The sequence below is a fragment of the Lates calcarifer genome, linkage group LG15 (genome assembly GCF_001640805.2).
Source record: "Lates calcarifer isolate ASB-BC8 linkage group LG15, TLL_Latcal_v3, whole genome shotgun sequence".
NCBI classification, from domain to species: Eukaryota; Metazoa; Chordata; class Actinopteri; family Centropomidae; genus Lates; species Lates calcarifer.
Genome location: NC_066847.1, coordinates 30435758 through 30460803, shown reverse-complemented (window position 1 = coordinate 30460803; position 25046 = coordinate 30435758). Strand labels below are relative to the sequence as shown.

Below are 25046 nucleotides of genomic sequence, written 5' to 3'. Positions count from 1 at the left end.
CAGATTAACTACAACACACACACACACAAAATAGATTGCAGCCTCCAAAACAAAACATTTTTCAGAATGCCTCCTCTTGATTAATGAAGCAATGACAAGAAGAAAAATATAATTTCTGAAACAGAAAAATCCGCCACCACTTGTTAAAGTTTAGGGCTAGCTAACAATAAACATATTGGAGGGAGAGGGTGGGCAAAAAGGGTGAGATAAATGGCTTGAGTGATGGGCTGAATAATTTCTGGAGCATTTTTTGGTTGCACAGGCCCATATTCCTACCCTTGTACTAAATTACACAATAATCACACTCCATCGGTTGACAGCCTCTGTCCCAGGTTAAAATTAGGACAGTATCTTGACATTTTCGCTCTTCTGTAGTCTACAAACTAAAGCTCTCTGTTCACAGCCAAAAGCAGCACACAGTCTGCACATGCACGCTGATGTGTTCATGCCCTCCCACACATACACAGACACTACAGTAAAACCCAAAACACACACTTAAGTGCATGTACACTCAGATATGAGGACACAGGTGAAAGCACACATGCATTTAACAGCATGCACGGTTTAGCAAAAATATAAATTCTTTATCCTCTTTCAATGAGTCTTAATATCAGTAGAGTTAAAAGAATTAACAAAGGCTTCACTTTGAATCTTAAACAATTCCAAATTACAGAATTAGACAAAAACATAACAGAGGTTGTCTTTCTCATACATAATGTTATTTCTCCTCTGCTAGATGTTTCCCTAAGGTGACTTCAATCTTGCACAGGTTAAAAAACCAACTAAATATTCCTACATAGGCTAAATTGTTGAAAGAATAATGGTTATGTGATAATGATGATGTATGATAGGTCAAAGGTAATGTTTTAATACTGTGTTAAGATTAAATTGATTATTATACTTCATTTGCCTGAAGCACTTACTGACTTTTATTATGTCCATTGTAACCTGTTTCTGAAATCACTGCCTTTGTATCAGGGCCCTTGTGTGAAAAACAGATTACTGTAGTAGATTTGTTTTATCATAAACCTATGCTCACAGCAAAAGGAGCTAATACACAACAAGTATATTAAGATAGAAGACAAGATAAAAAACTGCCTAGATCTTAATCTGGAATTAAGTAAGTCTTATGCATTTCAATTACCGTGTAATTTGCACTAAAAGGCCCTCAAAACACATAAAGACCAGAATTCTATTGAATCCAGACTCATTACAGTGCACCTTGACTAAGCCCCAGTAATTAGCATTGGTAAGGCATTGTACAAGAGGCGGCAACACCCTCATCAACACACATTTACAACAGAGCTCTAAATCTGCTGCTCATTAATAGCTTGCCTCCCAATCAATTATTAACACCTACAATGGAAGCCAGGCTCACCAGGGCCAGGCCTCTTACTCCAGGCAAACCGTGGGCCACCTTCTCCTCCCAGTTCTGTCCAGCATAGGTAATTACCGCTTTTAAAGACACCTGCTACTCAATAGCTTCGACCCAGACTGTTAATTTAGCCCCCCGATTGCAGACATTTATGTCTGAGTGTCACTATTAATTTGCGTTAATTTGGAGAGTGTGAGGAAGCCGGGCAGAGGCGTTGTCGGCAGCCGGCTGAATGTGCTCGTCGCTCACCTGCGCCGGGGCTGCGGCTGTAATTGGAGTCTAATGGTCTGATTGATCAGTGAGAGAAGTGAGGGATGAGACGGCGCTCTGGCAGCTCCATCAGTCAGACAGGGAGAAAAGAGGAGAGGAGGAGGAAGAGAAACAGAGCAGGGAGAGCAGCTGACAGCAACAGCAAAATGCTAAGTCTTGGGTGTTTTATTCTTTTTCAGTTTTTTTCTCTCCCTCACTTTTTTTCTTGCTGTCTGCTACTTGCTTTGCAACCCCCCCTCTTCTGCCCTCTTCACCTTTGCCTAACTTGCTACAAAGTACTCTGACCGAGGTCAGTTACTTAGATTTCAGTTCAGACTCTGGTACCCCGTCTCTCAATATCGTTGGGATCCTTCAGTTTTTCTCAGTTAAGCTGGACTCCCTAACTAAGTTATGGATACACACCGTTATGGATAAAAAAATATTACATGCGAAACAAGTTCTGTATAAACATGTATTCAATTTATATGCAATCTAAGAATGATAAAGAGCATAAAAGGACAGCACAGCAAGACCAGGCATATGAGCTGTCCAATACAGTGCAGTGTGATTGTGTTAACAGGTCTGCAACAGCAATAACTATAACTCCAGTGCCTCATGCCAAGCTGAGCCCCTGGGGTCTACAGACCTGCCACGGCCGACCCATCAGCTGTGAAATCTGCTTTCCTCTTTGATAAACGGTCGAGATGTGACCCTATCTCTGTCCTGCAGATGCCCAGATTTCCTGTCATGCTTTTTCCACTCTGTTTTTTCCTGCTTCCTCTCTCTCCCACACTCTCTCTTTTCATTCTTTCTCTTTCAAGCTTTATACCTCTCTCTCTCCACGACTGCCTGGACAACTGCATGTAACGCTCCACTCACCGTTCTTTCTCAGCATCATCCATCACTCCGCTCAGCTAGTGAGGCCTGTCGTCCACCAGCAGCCAAACCCACATCGGCTCCCATGCCACAGCACATGTAGCTAGGCCATCTCCCTTTTGCTGCCTCTGGGGACCAGTAACCTCCCTCCCCTTACCTCATCTCCTCCCATTCCTACCTCCACAGACCTACTCCCCAGACACCTGCCGGACCTAACATACTTTTCTCCTTAACGGCTCTACATGTGCCAAACTCCTGCTCCTGTCAAGTTTAATGCAAAAACTGCTCAAATTCACTGTATTTACTGTAAGCCACTTTAAGGAGTCATAACACTTTAGTCCCTATCTGGGCGTGATGCCAAGGATTGAGAAATGGACCTATGCACCGTACGCAGCAGCTTGACAAAAATAGCTTGACCTCTAAAAAGTCTTAAATGACGTGCCTGGATGAGGGGATAAAATATGTTTGATTTCAGAGAGGGCATATCAATATCTCACCAGTGGGTCATGTGTTTCAAGCATGAGAGAGGTGTCACTCCTACCATTTACCTGGGTGTCTTCGGGTAATTCATTCACCTCTATGGTTTCAAAAAATCTAAGAGAGTAAAAGGAGATTTAATAGTCTGTGGAGGTCACACTTCATCAGAATGACTGAGAGAGCCTCCTAGCTGAGGTAGAGACCCATGAAGCAATGAGCCTTTATTTCTACCTCAAACGCTTTCTGCCGCCTTCTGACCCTGCTCTGCAGCACTGGCCACCCTGACATGCATCAAAACTGGCCAGGTTTTTCTCCTGCCTCCTTCTTTCTCTCTCCTCCCCGTCCTCACACTCATATTTATTATTTCAACTTTTCCCTCTTTCTCTCTCTCCAGGTGAGGCATCAGGGTTTGTTCCTGTCTTGATGTGTCAGTGTTTGAAGATTTGCACAGCTCCCTCACCTCCCACTGAATTAACTGAGATAAATGCAACACCGTATTAGGGATGTTGCCAACGGCTGCATGTTTAACAAGGAAACAGCTCGATGACTAGTGGTTTGATTAAAGAAAAAAGAAATAAATCTATGTTACTGTAAATGAGATGATTCCCTCATGATGTGCAAAAATACAAGAACTGACTGACAGTTTCTGGCATAGTCAGTATCCAACAAAGAAAGTAAAAAGTTACGCTGCACCCAAAAAGGAGGCTCAATAAAACAACATGCCAGTTGGGTTGACCTAGCCTTTAATGAGAGATTGTGAGAAGCTGCTAACAGCCAGTACCCCATTTGAGAGATGGAACTTAGAGGAGGAGGAGGGCAAGCAGCAAAGCATTGAAAGGGCCCCCACGAGAATAGACACACATGAGATCCTTAAAGGCAATATGCCAGAGCTTCTTCCTCTGCTTTTAATTGCGAGGGAGGTTTGGCATATTCTGTAACCCCTCCACTGCCTATTACAGGTGATGACCAGCACCTGCTCACTTAAAAAAAGAAAACCTGAGGAGGATCTGGAAAGGAGCAATGAATTCCTCAGAGGGCAGTTAGTTAAGAACTTATCACTCTTGCCAAGAGCAACAACCAGTTTATGCATCTAGTTCAGCGGGTAGTGTGATAAATTTGTAAAGTTTGTATCTCTCGAAAACACCCAAGCAGCAAACAATTCAAAAAGATGTTTTATATGACATCACTTGGTATGTCTGAGGGTCATTTCAGGGACAGTTGAAGGTTGGTTTTGGATGCCTTTCAGGGAAATTCATGCAGAGATTGCAGGAGAAATATATGGAGTGTGTTACTTTGGAAGGCAACTTGAGGTGTTGCTCTGTCAAATCACTTTTCCGCCCAAGGATAACTGGCTTTACCCTGAGAGAAGCCATATTTCATGGCTATAATACGGCCTGAGTTATTTAAAGCCACTGATGACTTCAAAACCATGAGGAGAGCTTAGAAAACACTCGAAACTGCTCTGAAATGATTTAATAAAGTTTTGTGTTTAAGGAATCTGGGAAAATGGGGGGAAGGGCCTCTGAGTCCAAAGTCCTCTTGGACTTGTCCTTATGTTTCTTAACAGGATGAATGTGAGTCTGGTTACAGATTTAATAGGAATTTCTTAATTAATCTAAATGCAGAATGGAATATCAAAACCTTGGAGGACTTGTCACTCCACCAGAGCAGCAGGTCAACACGAGCCTCTGCTGGGCTCTTTAAACAAGAGATATGAAGCAGCTGTGTGCAGGGTAACATCAAAAATAATGGACTGTGACTTCATTCAATTGAAGCCTGTGCCTGAGCTCAAAACCCACCAATTAAAGTGTTTTGTCATAAAATATGCAGATTAAATGGTTAAAATAGATGCACTTCAAAGGGTTTTGTTGGGTGCCAGTTGGCTCCCAGAAGAGTCACCTCAATGGGTTTGAATGTCACAGGAATTACCATTAATATGGGCTTCAGATGTACGACTATAATCATGTTGTCATGGCCTCTAAAGGCAAAGTTTGACCAAATAAATTAATTTCACTTCAGATTTGAATGATCCTGACAGTTTTTGGATCAACAAATGATAACAAACAGCGCATTTTAATAAGGCATACATTATGAAAGGGTTATAAGTTGTAACTAATGGCTAAATGGCTGTTAACAAATAATTTATTGATGCAAAGATTCATGGCAACCTTAAACATTGAGGATAAAAGTCTTGGTTTAATATTTCAGTTTAAATTTACTATTCTAGCTCAGTCTTGTTTTTAAACAGGAACATTCCAAAGATTTGACCAATACTTAGTTCTAAAGACATTATAACTGTCCTACATAGCTTCGCTTTGTCATTTCTAGATTAATGCAATGCTTCCTTGACCAGGTTTGTATTGTACAAGATTTGGCCACAAGGCTTTCAACCAGAGCCACCACGGTCCGAGTCTGGGTCCTCTATTGAGTCACTTCTCAGATCATTGTTATATCATATAGCTTTCCCAGATTTTAGTTACTTCAGCTCTCTTTTTTATTCTCCATTTGTTTTTAACAACTGTGTTTTAAGTCTGTCTTGTTTCATTCTTGTTTTAGTTTGTTAATTTTAAATGGTCAGAATTATACAGTTGACCAAAACAAGGACATACCAGTGCAGTGCTGTCAGTGCTCATCTCAATCTTCCCCTCAAAGGGTCCCCATGTTGTCCCCACAGGGAGCTGCTGCCGACTGTGGATCCGACGCTCGCCATCTTTAAGGAAGGCATCCAGCTCTCCTGAAAAGACACCAGAACCCAAAGCAGTCAGCCATAGTGCTCTATATAGCACGCAAGTTCCACATCAAATCACAGCGACGTTCGTTCATTGTACTTTCCCCTCAAACCTACATGTGCGATGACATTATTGCCTCAAAGCCCTGCAGTAAACAGTGAAGGTTAAAACCAAACCATTTCAAAATGGATAAGCAAATCAAGTGAGCATCCATCTGATGTTGTTCCTCAGACACATGGTACGCTAACCTTACTTGAAAGGTGTCTTGTGTTGAGATAATCTCTGTGAGACAGTGCAGGCTTGCTGGCTGGTGAGAGCAGCTAGTGGCAGGAGTATTTCTGTTGTTCCAGGAAGGCTGGGCCCTTGTTAGTGCTGTGCAGAGCTTCAGCTAATTAACAGTGAAACCGGATAGCACTGTTAGCTCTACCGGAGCGCACTTCCCTGACAACCTCTGCTATCATATCTCTAGATTAAGTGTACTTCTTAGGGATGGTGATTAATCAAATAGTTTTGATAATCCCCATGGCAGGCAATGACAGTTTACTGAGAAGCATATTTCCATATTTGTGTGTTGTATATATATCGTCTATGAGTGTGTCACAAAGAAAAAGTATGAACTCTACATTTCCAGGTGGTTACCTTGAGAACCCTAAGAAGTCTTGCTGAAGTCAGTGTAATGATTCAGACACCTGTAAATGCAAGTTCCATCCAGTTACTTTCTGGACTTAAAAAGTTCAACAAATTGAGAGAAAGCGCATTTATATTAGGTCTGAGTCATGTTTGAAACTTTCTTAAATGTGAATGCTGGATCATTGGGTTGACCTTTGTGATCTGGGTCAGCTACAGAACATTATCATGTTCTAGGACACTCCAACTAAAGCATGAAACCAAAACTGCTACCTAATAATCATAATGTATTCCCATTCAAACTAACTCTACATGTGTTGTTAACATTATGTCTTTTAACCTATTTGTTCACACATGTGGATAATAGGTACTCAGGGCATTCGGTTCAAGCTGAATGGGCTGAAATGATCACTGAACTTTCTGATGCGTATGTGGTATAATGACCTATTCAGTCCTGCTCTACCCTGTAAATATCAGCCATGTATCTGCAGCACGCTGTTGTGTCTGTCTGTTGTACTTGTATGGAAATGTCCGCTTATGTGCTCCTTCCCATGCATAAACATGATCTAAACATCAGGCTGGTGTTATTACCTGTTACAAATGACACCCTGCTGATCATATACTCATCAGCGGTGGTCACAATAAAAAGTTAAATGTCACATATAATAAAAATTCACTTGTTTGACCTGGCCTATGTTTACCAACGACTCACATTTAGTTATATTTTTTATATTCATATTTTGGAATAGACCAGACAAATAAGATAATATGGACTGCTCATTCTTTGCCTTACTCTGTGTCCTCTACCCCCTCCCTGCTGTTGCATGCTGTCTTCCTGGTGCTGCAGTGGAAGGTGGGTAAGCTCATTACAGAGAAATAATTAAACATTGGTGCACAGCTGGTCGTCATCACTGAGAGCAACAGCCACGGCTTGATGCATTCTGTTTGTCCTCAGATAAGACCCACGGCCTTTAACCGCTTGGATGCAAGTTCCTGTTTAGCCCCGCTTGACACACAGCTACAGCCATCCCCAGCCAACAATTTTGATTCCTTTCCCCATTTCTTTCTTTTTTTGGGTGGGATGCTTGGAGTAAAAAGGGGGTAACGGGTAGTGTAGGTGCGAGAAGGGGGGAAAAGGGGGGTACGATTCAATTTGTGCGGTTTGTGGTCCACCATGTTTAGGTGCCAGTTGTGTGCATCTCACACCAAATGTTGCCTGAGGACCTTGGCTCACAGATGGCTTGTCACATCTGTTGCTGATACTAGTGGAAGATCTCCACAAAAACACCCGTGGATGAATAATGAGTTCACTTCATGGACTGCCTGTATGTTCTCAATGAACATTTACAGGTTTACTAACTAAAAATATGCAGACAGATGTGTTCTGTTATCAACTGGGCTACTGACAATTTTTCTAACTGCGGCTGCATAAAGTCTTGATGTCATAGTGATAAGTCAATTCCAACTGTTAACTATACTCATCACAAATGAATTTAGAACAAATACACAAATCATGATGGTTAACCTATCAAACTGCAAACTGCAAACAACAAATGGAACCAAGTAGAAAGCTCATGATGGACTATAAGGAGATTTCATAAACCCAGCACCTGTGTTCTCTCTTTAATGTTCCCCATCATCCAGTTCTCAAATGCCACACGCTTGGCAAAACATGAGCTCATGATGTGGCTCAAGAGCTGTACCCCCTCTTCTGAATCCCAACCAACCCCACTCTCCACCACCTTCACCCTTTACACCCCCCTCAATCACCACCACCTACCCTCAACCCCCCACCCCTCCCTCGATAAGATCATCATCTGTCGCTAGACTCTAGGGTCTGTTCCTGCACTCCACAGATACTTGGCAGACCAATGAATGTCCCTTTGTGTGGAGAGATCCTCCTCAGATAGCACCCAAGATGCTCCACACTGGCATCTGTTTGTTTTTTGTTTTTTTTGTTGTTTTTTTTTATGTGTGTATGTGTGTCCTGTCTTTCTTTTCTGTTATGGTGCGGAGGAACAGGGAACCTCATCTCTCCGTTCAGTGGCATACGACTGAATACTAATGAGTTTCTCAGTGGCAGGGTGCCAGCCTGGTATGATTTAAAGAATAAATGGGTGTGGACCACTGACAGACAGAGACCCTAAAAGAGGCAAACTACCACTTTGTACTTTTAAATAATATTATTTGACATAATGAAGCACTTTCAGCAATCTCCTTGGCATGAAAATGTACCTTTTAGTTCCTACTAAGGTTGGAAAAATGATCTTATTCTGATATTGATTATGTATATTTTATATCAGCTTGTTCCAGCTTTTGATTTAAACTACAAAATGTTTGCACTAATTGATATTATTCAAAGATTACATGATTTGTATGGCCACACCATTCAATTAAATAGTAAAAGTCTTTATAGATTCTTGAATCATTTTATACACATTTCCCCAGACCATAGGTGTCATATTTTGGTCATATTTGCTATCTTTGGAAACACTGGGATCTCTAGATTTGACTTAAGTTTGTCTATACATGTAGTAGTTATATAGGAGTTACAGCTTTTGAATGCGCTGTAGGATAAAAATTATTCAAAGTCTGTTTGGTAAATTGTTCATTTTTAGAGTAAAAAATGACTCTTTCCACCACTCTTTTAAATGAGATTCTATAATGGTCTGTCAGGTTTGACTTGATATAGGACTGCAACTTAAATATTCTTTCTCTTAATTCTTTGAAATGCAATGATAGATTCACATTTCACTGTGAATGTTTCTATTAATGCACATGAAATGTAAGTCTGAATTTTCTTAATATAATTTCTGGCCCATAATAAGGTCTCTGCTAGAGATGACAAATGGCATCATCAACTCACTACTGCAGATTAACATTTGTTAAAGCAATGGATCAACTCAAGCTATTTTCAACATGAATTTGACTTCTCTAACTAGTTCACCAACTTCAAGGGAAATAAATTGCCTATGGCCACTAAAACAAATTACTCTGATTACTGGCTCAGCTTATGGTTTAGTTCACCTTTTATCACGAGCATATTAACAGAAAGGACAGATGTTAAAGGGAAACAAAGAACGACGGAATAGAGACAAGTGGGAAAATATGCTTGAGCTTCACACGGCAGACGATCCCTCTTGATATCAAGCAGTACCTTTGAATCAAAGCAAATAAATGACTGCTGTTCAAAGTTCAATAACCTGTGCGTGGCAATTCAGAGATGTCCTACTGAATCCCAGTCATCTCCACTGATAGGCTGTTTTATAGAGCCAGCAAATGGGCTATAAATTAATATACCATGAGAGAGGCATATGGGGTGAAATGGAATGCACTGTATCAGTTCAACAAAAGGTGCCACATCTTTAAAGCAGATATGTGATATGAAATTTTACAGCTGAAGGAGAAATGTCACAGAGCTTTGATAAGAGAGCGATGAACTCCCCCCAACCACCCACCCAAACCGCTATTATCAGGGCCTAGTGAGCAAAATGCATCATTTATAACCCACAGCCCATGCTATAATCTCAGAGAAAGCCGCTTGTTTTAAAACAGTGGACCCCCACCACCAGGAGCGCCACCTCATCTTCCCCTCCCCTCCTCAACCACCTCTACCCCCAGCCCATCCCAACCCGCCTTGACTGGCTGCGTCTGGCCCGAGACAGTGGGGAGAAAGTTGACCGTGCAAGTCTCCAGGCAACCACATGAGTTTGGCTGCATGAGGTGGGGGGAGTGAGGGGACGAGGCAGGAGGGAGGGGTGATTTGGTAGGGGGATTCACCCCTTCAGGTCAGGCTTGTTTTCAGGCGGTGGACAGCTTGGGGGGAAAGAGTTAAACAAGCCAAGGGGATTAGGGCATTTTAGCTCTGACACTCCACACAGGCTGAGCAGGGGGTTGTGGGGCGGTGTGGGGGATTGTGGGGGTCCCATGGAGGGGAGACTCAAACCCCCTTGTTGCAGAGAGACCCAACAATGCCTAGTATTATTTTCTGAGGCATAGCTAGAAATACAGGTGTTTCAACCCCAACACCAGACAAGGTTGTAATTGTATGATCTCAGGGAAAACCAGATTTTCTTATACAATGTTTGATACAATATCTGTACAACCAAGATATACTGGTCAGAGAAGACTTGTGAAATCACACCAGTATATCATATTGACACATTAGGAGGTACACTTATTTACATTCTTGCCAATAGTTGAGAAGAACAATACCACTGTCTTGTCTGTCCGGTAAAATTTTGACTGCAGCTAGCAACTGGTTGAATGAAAAACAGCTAGCCTATGTCCAAATGGAACAAAATCTGTTTGCAGACTCACTAATACTAAAGACATTATATTCATAATTTGTTTGTTTATACAAAAATCAAATGTTAAAATGAAGATTTGGTCTTTTCACGCCATATGGTGGACTATGTTTTGGCTCCGAGCAGAAGCCTATGGATTCTTGACTGGTTACCCGGCAACGGCAAAGGGCAAACTTTATACTTTGACTTTTGTACAGATTAAACAAACAAAACATATCATGCTAATTAGTGAGCTTTAGAGGTGCTGGTAGATGGATACTGCTGGACAGAGCCAGGCTAACTGTTTTCACCTGATTCCAGTCGTTATGGTAATCTAAGGCTAATTTGCTGCTGGCTGTAGTCCTGTATTGAATGGACAGATATGAGAGTGGTATTGACCGTCTCATCTAACTCTCAAAAACTACTCCTTTACTAAAATGGCATCTTAACGGCACCTCTGTGACAGGGCTGCCCAACCACCACCCCGACCTCCCACACTTCATAAACAGCACACTACCCCCCGCAATGGTCGCTGTGGACATATCATGAAGAGTAGAATTGTCCAATATGGATGTAATTCCAATCGATATTGGACTAGCAATTTATATGAGGATCCAAAGATAACCCAGGATTATGCCAATGACCCCGTGTCCATGAAAGTTAACTGAAGTAATTAAAGTTATGAAGTTTAGAATAGTACAGCTGCAAACGCACACACTCACACACAACTTAGTCCTGCAGTACATTATCAACACGCAGACTGTTGTTTGGTGTCATTGAATGAATTGAAATATACCAGCTGTCAAGCACTCCATTTCATCAAAAGCCTGGTGAAGTTAGCAGCAGGCTCCCTGACAACAATCTCTGAGACATCCATCTTTAGAGAAGCACTGCAATTTCTATTGATAGCATGTAAAGGGAGACAGCAAAACTTAAAGAATGACTGTCCTCACGCAGAGATATCACCGTATCACCGACAACATCTAGAGGACACACACCACTCCTGGTGGAATCTGATTACTTTAAACGCTTTTCTTTAAAATTTCAAAACCATCAAAGGGACATTACTCCACCTGAGTGTGTCAGGATGAATGAGTAATTGATGGTGTGTTCACTGGGAATGCATGTATTTGAGACGGATGGATAAAAGGGCTGCAAGACTTCAGTTGCAAAAGGAAGTCGCAATTTTGTCTGTTCACCAATAAAACACATCATGACATGAAATAGTTATATTCGCAAGGATATATAGGAAGATTCATTTGAAAAATAGCTATATGGGGGCACTATGAAATATCTTAACAAACAAGTTTTTAAGATAGAACACAAGTAAACATTGCTACCTTCAAGTCTTGATATTCTGCAGTTAATTCAGGAAGAGACTATTTTTAAAGTACTCCTGAATCTCCTCCCAAGTCAATTACCAGGCTGCAACTTCCCCTGGGTAACGGGGAATTCTGTTTTTTCCTGGGTGACCTAGTTGTCTTTTGTGAGTAGGTTTTAGCCGGAGCAGTTTGACAGTCAACAGATAAGATGGATTAAGCTTTTTTTTTTCATCCAGTTTTGATGTGAACAGCGTAAAAGCGGGTTAAATCATTGAGTTTCAGGAGTATTTTTAAATGCCTGGAGATAGTGCGATAAAGGAGCTAAACCTAAGACTTGGGCTGGGAAGGTCAAGGTCGCGGCTTTGGAGAGCAGCTACCCGGTGACGGGGGCCAGCTCTCGTCTCTCTGGGAGCGAGCTGAGCGCCGCAGCCGAGCCCACCTCTCATCACTCCCAGAAAAGATACACGAAAAGGAGTGAAACAAAATCCAGCGAGAGCTCGACGGGCGGCATCAAAGAGCAGCGCACCCTTGCTATGTGTGGGTGCCTGTGTGTGTTTGTGTATGTGTGTAAGCATGTGTGTGAGAGTGGAGGGGGGTTGTTTAGTTCTTGCTTGGATTTGCGTGCATGCATGAATGAGATGGGTGTGCATGTGCCTGCCTGTGTGTGTGTGTGTGTGTGTGCGTGTGTGTGTGTGTACACTGTAAAATATCGTTCCTCCATGAACAACTAGCTCCATAATTATGTTTTGATTATTTGCGAGCACTAAAATAAAACAGCAATTAATCTGTTGATGTAAGACAGAAAATAGAAGTACGATGTACATATTAAACAAGCCAGTTTACAGAGCGATGCAACATTAAAACAAAATCACATTTTGAAAATATAATTTGTACAACACCCCCCTACCACCACCTCCTCTTCCTGCCTCCCCCAAACCTGATCTGAGGCATGCTTAACATACACATAGGAGCTGACAGCCGTACAATCACGTGACACAGCTCAACCAATCCTGAATTCATTTGAATGTTTAAGCTTTGCGGTGATGAAGGCACTTGAGCATAAGAAAAGGTGAAGAGGCAACTGAAATAACAAACAAAGCAGTATGATACACTGGGTCAAACACTGCATGTAACATGCTTGTTTATCACATGTCACATCTGGCCAACACTCAGAGGTTTTCGGTTCGAAACATTTCTGAGGGGACATATTTAGACACATTTTGTGGACGTCTATTCCCCTACTGCTCCTCATGTCGGTGACAGGGGAGAGTAATCCTATACACAGGCTGCTATTGTGAAATGAGAAACTAGCCTCCTTCACTGCCAGAGACCAGATGCACCTCTCTCCCTCTCTCTCTCTCTCTCTGTCCTAATCTGTAAACGACTTAAAGGAGCCTTATCTCCGGGCTCTTCTGCTTCATTTCATGCTTGATTTACTTTAATTTGTCTGATAGGGCACAAGGATTTGGAAATGGCCCATCTTTCGGTGGAAAATGTTCTGATTTTTCTCCGGCATTGTTATGTGGAGGTTTTTGACTTTTCTCTCCCCCTCTTTCCCTCTCTCACTCCTCCTCCTCTTTCTCCATCTCCATCTCTCTGCCACTTTCCCTCTTCCTCTCTCTCTCTCCTCCTCCCTCTCTCTTTCTTTCTCCATCATCTCTCTTTTTTTTCCCTTTAGAGGGGGGAATCTTGCTCCAGTGCAACAGTCTGTTTGAGTGCATTTAGATTCAAGCTAACACAGCAGAAACAAGTTTTCCATGAGGTGTGATTTTGTGATGGGCGACGGCGACACTGGAGTCGTGTTTGCCTTTCAGATCCACACTGGGCGCAGAGCAGCCGAGTGCTTCAAACCACAAAGATCTTATGTTTAAGTTAAGAGGCGACTGGCCCTACAGTTTAGCAAGTGGGTGAGCGGTTGGAGCTGATAAAGTTGCTCCACAATGAGGGACAGGGACAAGCGACATGTCTACAGATGCCTCGAGTTCTTTTTCTGCTGGAGGAACTCAAGTACTTGCATGACTGTCTGGCCGCTCCCGTCACCAAGACATTTTCCCCACTTCTATTTAGTAACTGAATGACAGTAGAGGCAGTGGGCTATGATTAGAGAGAAGCCCATATCTTACCAGATCCTGAATAATCTCCATCCCCTCCCACCAATGAGCAAGGCACAGAGGCGGCATGAAAAGCCGGAAAAAAAGAGACAAGGAGAATGGGCAGAGCTGTCCTGTGTGTACAGAGATGTCATATAGCTCCGCTGGCCTCCTTTACACACTCAGTGTGGCCACTGAGAGGCAAAGGAAAAATCTAAATTCATTCAGCCTCGGTCTGAGTAATCTGAAGAGTGGTAGTGTTAATCAAAGCGCAGTTAACATTCAAATCTGTGCAGAAAAAAGGGGCTGATAAAAAAAGAAAAACCTGTAACATGAATTAGATATCTATGCTCAACAGTTTAAGTCATTGTTAACTGCTGGTTACATGATGGCTTTTACAAAAAAAAAAAAAAAAAAATCAATTTCCTATACACACTGACATCAAACGTCACTAACCCCACCTCCAAACACAATGTGAATAAATAAATGGTTAACTACACACACACACAAGTACACAGAGGAAGAAACAGGGAGACAATTGAAATTCATCTCACAGCCTGAATTTACTTAACTGCGGGTCTGTGCACGGTGATAAACGGAGTGATGATCCGGCAACACGTCTTTATCCATGCTTTGCTTTAATTAACGGCGGCTTGTTTGTTGAAAAGATGATTAATATGCCAATGAAAATTGCATAATTGAATACCACAACACTCGCACAATCAGGGAGGAACATGCCATTTTTTATTAACTTTTTATTATCATTATTATTACTGTTATTTGGTATTTTAATTCACTTGACAAGTGAGCCCCACCTCCCCCACCACATCTAAACAGAAAAAAAGAAGGAGGTGGAATTGGCGTGACCAGTGGGCCAAGCTGCACCCAGCTGTTCATCACCAATGGGAGGCCTTCACAGGCGGGGGCACTGTTCTGATATCAATACCTATCAGTGTGAAGGCTGTACGTGAGTGTGTTTGTGTGAGATCAGAGGGGAAAGACAGAGTAGGGGGGTTGGGGTTTTGGGAGAGATATGGTTTGAATGGGACTGAGTGCATTCCTATAGCCAAATAATAATATGAGGACACCAAAGTGAATGAAAGTGAACAGTCATGCATATGAAACTAAGCACTATCTGAAGCACTTGCATCCAGATTTTACAGAAACCCTTGCAAATTCATGCATGAAAAAGAACTACAAACCAAAGTCACTCAAATACACTCTGTAGTTTTATTTAAAAAAGGCCAAAAGAAATGAAAAATTCCACATGCAAGTAAGTTTCAGTTGAGCAATCCAGAGTTTACCCAGCATTATATCCCCTAGCGCAGCTTGCATAAGTGTCTCCATGTTAATGTTAAATACACACATCAAATATTCAACCAATTACAATGATACCTCTTAGAAAAACGTGTGCAGCTACAGCGCCTGGGAGGCGCATTGCAGAACAAACATATTCAGAGAGCTAAAGAAAGACGCAATGGGTGTCAAGTCCCTGGGGGCAGAAACACCACCACCAACCGCGCTTTAAGTCAGCCTCATATTTAACAACAGCTCTCATTTTCTTCTGAATTCTTTGGACTTGTGAAATAGTAATCACAGTGAAAAGATAGCATTGTAAGTGGACACAAATTCGGCTGAAATGCAGACAAAATGGTTGGAAGTGAATTATCTTATTAACAGCATTCTCTGTGTGCCACATCCCACGTATCCACACAAAACTAGAACTGAATATAGTGACATCTTCCTCAAATGATAAGAACAGTGATTGCATTTTGCCCTATTTTAGATTATATAACTAACAACCATGAAGTTCCTTCATAAAGCCTCTTAGTATAGCGGATCAGTGACTAAATTTGCATCAAGGCCATGCAGCATAGGAGTACAGTGATTTGTCTAATCTCTTGTTGCATATTTCATCATTATAATCTCACATTGTGATTTTGTGGGTGTGCATGTGTGTGGCGATGGGGGAAGGTGTTTTCTCTGCACACAGGTGATCCATACAGTAAAAACCCTTCATCAACAGTCTCTTAAGAAATAAATGTATTTGGAAAAAGGCGGACAATGTTTACACATAGCACTTTGATTGCAATTTAATTTTACATCACTCAGGGCCCAGAACTACCAGAGAAGCTGATGATGGACTTTCATCATCAGTATCAGCAATCTGAGTGTCATTCATGTTTTGTGAGACTTGTCAGAAGACTTTGAATAAACCCCTGGAGCAGCGAGATAAAACCTTCCTTTTCTTAAAGGAGAATTGCCATGATGCACGTCCAAATTTCTTGATTACAAGACGGAGGGGGGAAAAAAATAAAACCTTGAATGAAAGCCTGCACTGAAAGTTTTCAGTTTGCTGATATAACAGTCAAGTGTGTCTATAAGTCTACTTAAAACGCTTAGGTATCAGTGGAGACAGCTGCGACACCCTCGTCTTATGATTCTGTCGAGACAGTACACTATCAAACCTTTCATACCGTTCCCAAGCTACATTTCCGGTGACAAAAGCTTTGCGAAAGCCTCCTGAAGGATTCATCTATATCCTAATATTTCCAATCCAATTTAACTGGAGCAGCCGGAGTGGTCTGAGCACTAGTTTACCAATCTTTGCTTTCCAAGACTCTGTGTGCTGAAGGCTTGAGGGGTTCAATCAATGGTGCTTTGATCTCGGCTGGAACCATAATTATTTAACATTGTTACAAGGATTTCTCTAATCCATCCTACCATTAAATCCCTTTTACACCCTCATCTTCTGCAGCCTAATCTGCATCTGGGTGCTCCGTTTGTCTCTCTCCCTCATTTCGGCTCGCCCCTCCTTCCTTGACGACACCCTGACTTTATAATGGACTTGGGTGCTGAGTTAGAAAATGCCTTGTTTACTGAGAGCAACCTGTCTGAACTGTGCTCAAATGGACTGTCGCTGCTGAAGAATTTAAAAGTTTTTTCCTCAGTATTTGTACTAGAGTTTTGGTCAGCTCTCTTTCAGTTCATTTGGGGCCAACATGGCAAAGAACGTCTGCAACTAAAATGCAAATATGAACAATAATTTATGAACTGTTGATTGCAATAGGGGGAACTGTCTGAACCTTCTTGGTACCACCTTCATCTTAGTGTTTTCCTGTTTTCCACTAAGTTTCTTTGGATGAACCAAGGGAATTTAAAAGTTCAAGTGACTGATGCCCAAAAGGTTTAATCCCATCTGTTTATTTCGGTGATCACTTTGACTCCCAACAAAAAGGGCCCACTGTCCTTTTGCAAATATTTGCGTGTCTGTGTTTCACCATGATATAAATAGCAGCACGGGCAACCGCAAACATTTGTTGAGGCACCTGCCACAGTATCGTGGCCATCTGGTCCTCCAGTTCTCCTAGCATGACATATGTGCATTAAACCCAGAATGGTTATTGTTTTTTTTTTTTCTCTCTTTTTCTTTCTTTTTTTTTGGAGACTGGAAGAAGACGGATCGGCCACAGACCCTTCTGGGTTGGCTGGAGTCAAAAATGAGATTCAAGAGTTTTTACATCTGAGTGAAGCTGCGTTTTCAGCTTGTGCATGTTTGATGTCTTGAAAGGGGAAGGAAGAAGGCTGATGAAAATCATTTTTTAGGTTGGTAGGTGGGTGGGGGCATTCTCTTTGCTTGTGCTCCGTCTGTGTCTGACCGTCAGGTAGATTCTCAGATGGCCACTCCTTCAGCTGACCCCTGCCTTGCCCTGGCCGATGCCCAGCTGGCACTGGGAGCTGAGCAAGCTGGGCCACGCCGGCCATCAGGGACAGCCAAGAGAAGAGATTTGTGGACAAGGTGATCATATCGCTTCAGTTACCGCTCTGTCACACTCATCTCCTCCTTCTGTATCTCTTCCTTTGCTGTGTGCCTTATTTTAAGTGTATTTGCTGCAATATCTTAGATCCTGATGCCACAGTGCATGATGCCAAGGCAGTAACACACAATTACTTACTATTAGAAGACAGAGAGTAGACTTGGGGTTTTAACAGCTTAGCTGACAGCTGTGGTAACATAAGTCACTCTACAACATAATGCTTTCACCTGCGCTCTTACTATTACAGATATTGAAAGCACTCCATGTTTTACATGAGAGATTTTTTTGGGTCAGTGATTGAGGTAAAAATCATTTGAATCCAATTCAAAATTCTATTATGCTTGCATGTTGTTTCAAACTCTGTCTGTAAAAATGTGACAAATAAACTGATTGCTATGTGTAAAATTGGTGGAGTGCCCCTTTAATAATTTAATAACTCAAATTTCCACTGCTGTGGATAATAAAGTTGCACTGGATTGTATTCTGTGAGAAATAGTCATGAACAATTGATGAGACAGAAAAACTCAAAAAAATAAATACATTAGATGCAGAATATAATCATCTGTGCATGCAGCAGATAAAAAGGTTGAGTACCCCTTTAATAATGTTTTGATTTTGAAAGGTGTAATTACAGATAATTCTCCACTGGTTGACAGTACAATTGTATTGTATTGTACTGTATTGTATTGTATTGTATTGTCCTGTTGTGAGGAATAGTTATAAAGTCTTGATGAGCCCGAAACCCTGAATGAAACTGCTGTTAATAAATGCATGCTATGCAGAGTTTAGTGGTTTGTACATGTTGCATTACAATAAATTCTTTTTAACCAATCATTAGGTACATTATAAATGTAATCAGCCAAACTTCATTATATTACTGGTGGACAATACAGAGTGGGATATGTGATTTTTCTATTGTTGCCAACATCTGCTACAGTTGTCCTGTTAGTTTATGCTGGTAGATCAACAAATGCATAAATACATATCGCACCAAACAAAATGCTATTTTACAGACTAGACACTTTTAGTGGAAACGGCAATGATCATAATTACAGCACTCCTAACGAACCTAGGATTTTCATGACTTTCATAAGGGGGTGTGGTTTACATGAGCAAGTATTTAGATAAGGCTGAGAACAAGTTCATTAGCAGAGTTAGCTAGCTAACACACACCATTCCCAATTAGCCTAGAGGAGAGTGAGCGGGAGAGACAGAGTCAGATTCCTATCATTGCTAGTCCATGAAAATGAATAGAATAGCATGACACGCTATCTCCCAAATCAGCGGCTGATTGCGAAACATCCGTGACGAGAAATGAACACGAGACAGAAGATCAGTGTGCAGATTTGCTTAAGGACATACTTGTAGAGACAAGGGGAGAGAAAGAGAACTCGCTGGGTGTTCCACATCAGAGACCCAGCACTCTGAACAACAGAGAAGAGCCAGCTATCAGATTAATAGTGAGTCATTCAGTACAGTTCTCTGCTGTTCCAGAAAGAAAGACAATCAGAGAACAGGGGGCAATCGCAGACAGCACTTGACATGAGTTACTAAAGTGGAGATGAAATGCAGGGACAAAAAAAAAAGTTCAATTACAGGATGTAGATTGTAAAGGCTTTTGTTGTTACTCAGCAAAAGGGAAACGGTATGGAGGTGGTTCAATAGAATCACCAAAGCAGGTGGGCATGTTCCGAGTTAGCCCACCTCATTAAAAGGCTTCACTCTCTTTTTATGTAACGGCCATTACACATCCTATTCAGATGCACACGCGCAGTGATTAAAAATTATCTGTTGGTGATCATAATCACACCTGCTTAAACTTAAGCCAAAGAATAACAAAGAACTTTTGAATGCTGAACTATCAGAACATTTACAAAGAGATTAAAGGGTAGACAGTCTCAAACTAAATAAATTTGCTTTTAATCGCTTTGAACAGGAAGTCATGTCATTTCAAATGTTCCTATCTGATTGTCTGATTCCCCTCTTTATTCAAATTATAACATGCCCATCTGACTTTTCCAGCACAATGGGAAAAATTAAAAAGGGAAATGACCTTTCATGGCAGCCATGATGGGAGAGTGAATGGCATTATTATGCACCAAGATTAATTTCTGCCCACTCTATGCTGCCCATTCAGAAAACAGAGGAGGGGCACAAATGTCTCACTGTAAGTCACTCACTAATTGGTTGGTATATCATAGAGATGTCGAGAAACTTACATGAGTGGTAACATGTTGATTGTTGTTTTCCTTTTATAATCCTGGCTGCTATGAACAAGCTTGTGCACGTACAGTACATACATACAGTACAGTACAGCATATTTCTTTAACTTGGACGCAACCATATGCAGTGTAATTTTTCAGTTTGTAATACAGCAAACATTAGGACAGCGCCAAAGTCCTCAGACTGGATGTCACTTGATAACTTGGAACCACTCAGGCTGTGGTTTAGTAAAACATGAAATGGACATCATGTCTCACATCGCCAGTTCAGCCATCCTCACTGTATGCGAGAGACACTTTACTCCCATAAAACTAGAGTCTCCCTCCTCTCTCTCCCTCCGTTGCCTGTCCAGCAGTGAGTTTCTGAGCCTCTAATTCTCATTCTGATGGCTAAGTAGAAGGGGGAAGTATAATTACAGTCAGTCATACATCTACTCATGCTACATCCATCCCTCCTTTTCAAAGGAGTATTTTTAAGCTCAGCATTTTCTCGCCCAAAAGGGCCTTTTTCCGCATGTGATGCCTTCTTTTTGTCATGGCCCCCATAGTTCTGAGCTGACCCCCTCAGCCCTGTCTCCTGACTGATCACAGTGATGGTTTATTACTGTCGTCCCAGCGCTCTTATCTTTAGCCAGCAATGCTCATTTCCTTCCCCAGATTTAAATGCAAATGTGAAATTTAATGATAAATGCATTATCTGATAGGTGCGATAACACTGATTCACTGTCAGTATAAAATACACACCCCGGGGGGCTTCAAGCTAGCAAGCACAACTTGCCCAAATCCACTTTTTTCTCCTTCTCTCTCTCTCTCTCTCTCTCTCTCTCTCTCTCGCTTCTCTTTTCTTTTTTTTAACAAATGCATGTACCTGCAACAAATTCTTGAGGTCATTTTATGCATTAAAAGGAATCACATTTTGTGTGTTCAGCAGTGTGGGTGCAGGCTATTGCTGAGCAGTAATTGCTGTGCAACATTCTTGTTCAATGTATTATCCATCACTTTGATGAAGTTACTTTTAGTAAAAGGGCAAAACAAGATAAAAAATATATATTGTTAACTCTTCAAAAACAAGCTACATCTGCTTGCAAGCAGATACTGGTAATGTGGTACTGTTAACTGAGTGGCAGCTCCGAATGCAGTTTAAATGGCTTATTACATTGTATACAGACAACTGACTCATTTGTCCATCAATAGTTGCTGCATAAGACAATGTTTTCTTGCTTTCAAAGCACAAGTGTCTACAAATCTCCTGTTGCTTCCTTTCTATTAAATGTCAAAATCAGTACCTTATCTCAAATTATTCAACATGTATTGCAGTTTAGTTACAGTAATTTTGTCTGATGGCTCTTAGAGGCTTTCTAGGAAAGTGATATGAAAATTTGTCCTTACTTGGACCATCCCATTCATCTGGCCCCACTGCAGCATGCCTGGTCTTCTCGCCCTGTCCGTCCATCTCCGACTCTCCTGCTTCTCGGTTGCCATCTTCCTCTCCTAAAAGGTAGAGGAAATTAAGTTCTATAAAGCACACAAGACACAAAGTGAGCAGGACTCAATCCAAATTTAATGTTCAAGACACCTAATTTAATTAAACACTGCTCTGTGGACTGTGCTGCCCTTCCAGAGCGTAGGTTCTGATGGAATTAGTATATTATCCCAGCAAAAATCATTTACTTTTCTGTAACATTCAAGTGTGTCATAATCAGATGCTGTGCCATTGTAAATGTGTGTTTTTGTGTATGTGTAGTTCTGTACATGTACATTTGCAGTGAGCTCACCGGGTCCAGCTGCACACTTTTATGTAAAAGGAGCTCCCATGAGTGCTTGCAGGAACAGGAGGAAGCCCCATGGAACAGGAAGGAAAGCAATGTGTGGGAGAGAGGTGGCTATTTATTACCGTTTGATCTATTGTGGAGCGAGCTAGAATGTGTGTTATAGGATGTAGGGCTGATTTACAGTCTCAGGGCTCACACAGACCATGCTAGGGGATATTTGGGTATCTCTCTGCTGGATGTAAGTGCTTAAAGACCTTGTTAAACAGGCTCCGCCTCTGAGTGTGCAGCCATAACACTGACGGGAGTGCTTGTTGAGTGTTCTTAGATGCACTTACTGTAAAAAAAAAAAAAAAATCTATTTTTGCATGTCTACAGTAAGCACAGTTTGTACTCAAAGTTTATAGGCACATAAATCAGTGCTTCGTAGGTGCCCCTAGTGTGGTGCTCTAAATAAATCCGATGTGGCTGACACATTGGTTGCACAGAGTGTCTCTCCAAACTCAGGCAAACCTGCTTGGGGCATGTAGTGGTAGCTGATAGTTTATGGAGGAACATTTCTTTCACTTTTGTCACCATATCGTTTTCATCCCTTTGATGTTTTAAACCCAATAGTGAACGGTCAAGGACAGGCCTGGATTACTACAATGGATTACTACACTTCATACACTCTGCAAGGAAAAAAGTGCTGGGTGTGTGGATTTATAATATTTTGGAATGACAAGACAATATAGAAGATGTGGCTTAGATAGCGATTATTTAAAAAAAAAAAAACACCATACCTATAACCAAATATGATAAGACATATAGTTCATACATGCTGTCGTCATATGGTTGTTTACCACATCTGTGTCTCCCCCCTCCAGCTCCCTGAAAGCATTTCAGAGTGTTAGTTATCACATTTTCAGTGACAACTGCCATGGGACGCACACTACTTCACTCCAGTGCCGTCCGTCCTCAGTTAGGTTAATCTCCAGATCAAGCACACACACCATGCTTGTTTAGCTTTTTTTTGACATGGCTCACTTCAAAGAAGGTAGCAAACATTGCCAAAAGGATGTCAGCTTTCTGCCTGACTCTAAAAGAGGAGATGTATACAGGAGAAAAATGTGATACTGAAAGGAAGTCTGCCGAAATGTCCTACTTACAGTACATGAGGTCATTATGACCCAGTTTTGCTTATGCAAGTGTCTGCTTGTGCTGGCGATTTCTCCCCCCACTCCTCCTCTCTCCCAGTATATTATCAGGGAGCCCACTCAACTAAATTCCCCCACTATTTATTGTTGGGCCTGGAGAACCTCTTTAGCATACTAGGCTCGTATTATGACGAGGATAACAAAGGCGTATATCAACAGTTCCTTCCAATGGAGCGGAGTTTAAAAAAAGCTGGCAAGATAACATTAAAGGCACTACCTTGATCTCAGGCGAACATGTTAAGCCCTGTAACGAAACGTATTGGAAGTGTTTAATTACAGCCCGGGAAATGAAGCTACAAGATGATTCCTTAATTAAGCAGTGATTAAGGATTTTCTGCCGTCTATCTAACACAGTTTGCAATGCATTTTAAACACAATCGCCCAGGCAACCTCACAAGGGAACAATGTCACAGGGCTTTGATGAAGTTTCCTGCACAAATGTCACTAGGAAAAAGCAGAGCAGAGGAAGAAATGCTGGAGCAGCACTCGTTTGCTTACAGTACACTTTGATAAAACCTGGAATACAAGGAATAAGGAGACCTATTTTTATGGTTTTATATGACATAGGAATTTTGACCTTTCTGATATAAAAATAAATTGATTCAGGTGCTCCATTTCATTCACAGAGGTCCACTATAAGAGACAGAGACTGTTTTATCATTTGAATTGAAACCCTCTGCAGTCTTATCAACTGAGACAGATTGTCAGTGATCATCCTCTACATTATCGTCTAGATCATAATTTACATCTGGCTTAGGTTCCTTTCCCAGCGCAATCAAATGGAGATACTTAAGGTTGAGCGAGGGAAGGCTGAGGAGAACAGAAGGGACGGGGAGGGCTGGGGAAGTGAGGTGGCCTGCTGGGTGCAGGGTTGGCGGGCATGCAAGAGGAGCCAGTGAGCTGTTAAAATCAGCCCTATCTCTGCTCTATCAAAGGACAGCTCTCTAGCCAAATCGCAGTCACACGCAGCGTGCCACACATTCAGGTCAATAAGCTTATAGGCGATTTACACAAACAATTCCTCGAGCAAGGTAGCAACAAAGTCATATTGGCTTTTTCTCTCCCTTTTAGCATTGTCTCTGCCAAAGAAGCCCTTGAAAATGTCAATCTCTCGTGTGTGACTTTAAGGAGCTCTGAGAACTCTAATCCTGACCACTGAGTCTAGAGACAGGTCGCAATTTCTGCAAAATGGAGTATAAGTAGTTTTAAGTCTTCGTATGGGATTGCACAGTTCTATATGTTACTGAATTCTGGACTCGATGACTTTAACCCACTGCCACTTTTCTAAGCCCGTCACAATCTTGCTAGTGTTGGAGCTTGTAATAATTTTCAGAATGTAATATTAGGGGGGCGATGCCTGCCGTCCCCCCAGCAGTGGTAGTGCTAGTCAGTTGATATTGCATATTTGGTTGTTGATGCAGATTATGCTGCAACAGATAAAGTCAATTCCAGGAAGCAACCTTTTTCACCAAAGTCAAGCATAGCTGTAAGACTTCCCTGCTATCTGAAAAATAGGTTTGAATTGCATGCAATTTGTGGCAGGCAGAGCACTCCAATGGAGGGAGGCTATTAGTGAAATGCCTTGCCACTGTCTCTTTAAATGCCAATAAATTCCCATCATTACAGAATCTGGCAGTTTTCCTCCCTGTCTGCAGCCTGGGTCTTTATCTCGCTCTGCCTCAGTCTCTGAGCATGTAGATCTGGCCCAGTTAGATTGTCATACTTAACAAACATTAATGATTAATTTCCTCCACTGAGTCAAATGGGGCTAAAGGGATGACTCGATTCATCTTATCGCATCACAAATTAGCATTTCCCCATATTCTCCAGCATCAACTGTGCATTAAAATTCCACATTTACCATTCTGGGCACTGGCAGCTGTGGCGAAAGAGCCAAGGAGATCTTCCTCCTGTGTTGCTGGAGATTCTGATTACTCCTGTGTTACACAAAGAGTGGCATAATTAATTCTGCACTTTCTGTTTGTTACTGTAAGTCTCTGGCTGTTGCAG

The 25046-nt window shown here is 41.7% G+C and overlaps 1 protein-coding gene across 2 annotated transcripts in view; it reads right to left on the bottom strand.

Moving 5' to 3' along the window:
- The window catches only part of zfpm2a (zinc finger protein, FOG family member 2a), a 115907-nt gene that overhangs the window by 55332 nt on the left and 35529 nt on the right, over window positions 1-25046 (bottom strand). For both annotated transcript variants that reach the window (XM_018682468.2, XM_018682476.2), the window contains 2 exons: window positions 21461-21562; window positions 5587-5711 (listed from right to left, as the gene is read on the bottom strand). In XM_018682468.2, the coding sequence (XP_018537984.1) occupies window positions 5587-5711; window positions 21461-21562 (227 nt within the window). The remainder of the gene's footprint in view (window positions 1-5586; window positions 5712-21460; window positions 21563-25046) is intronic.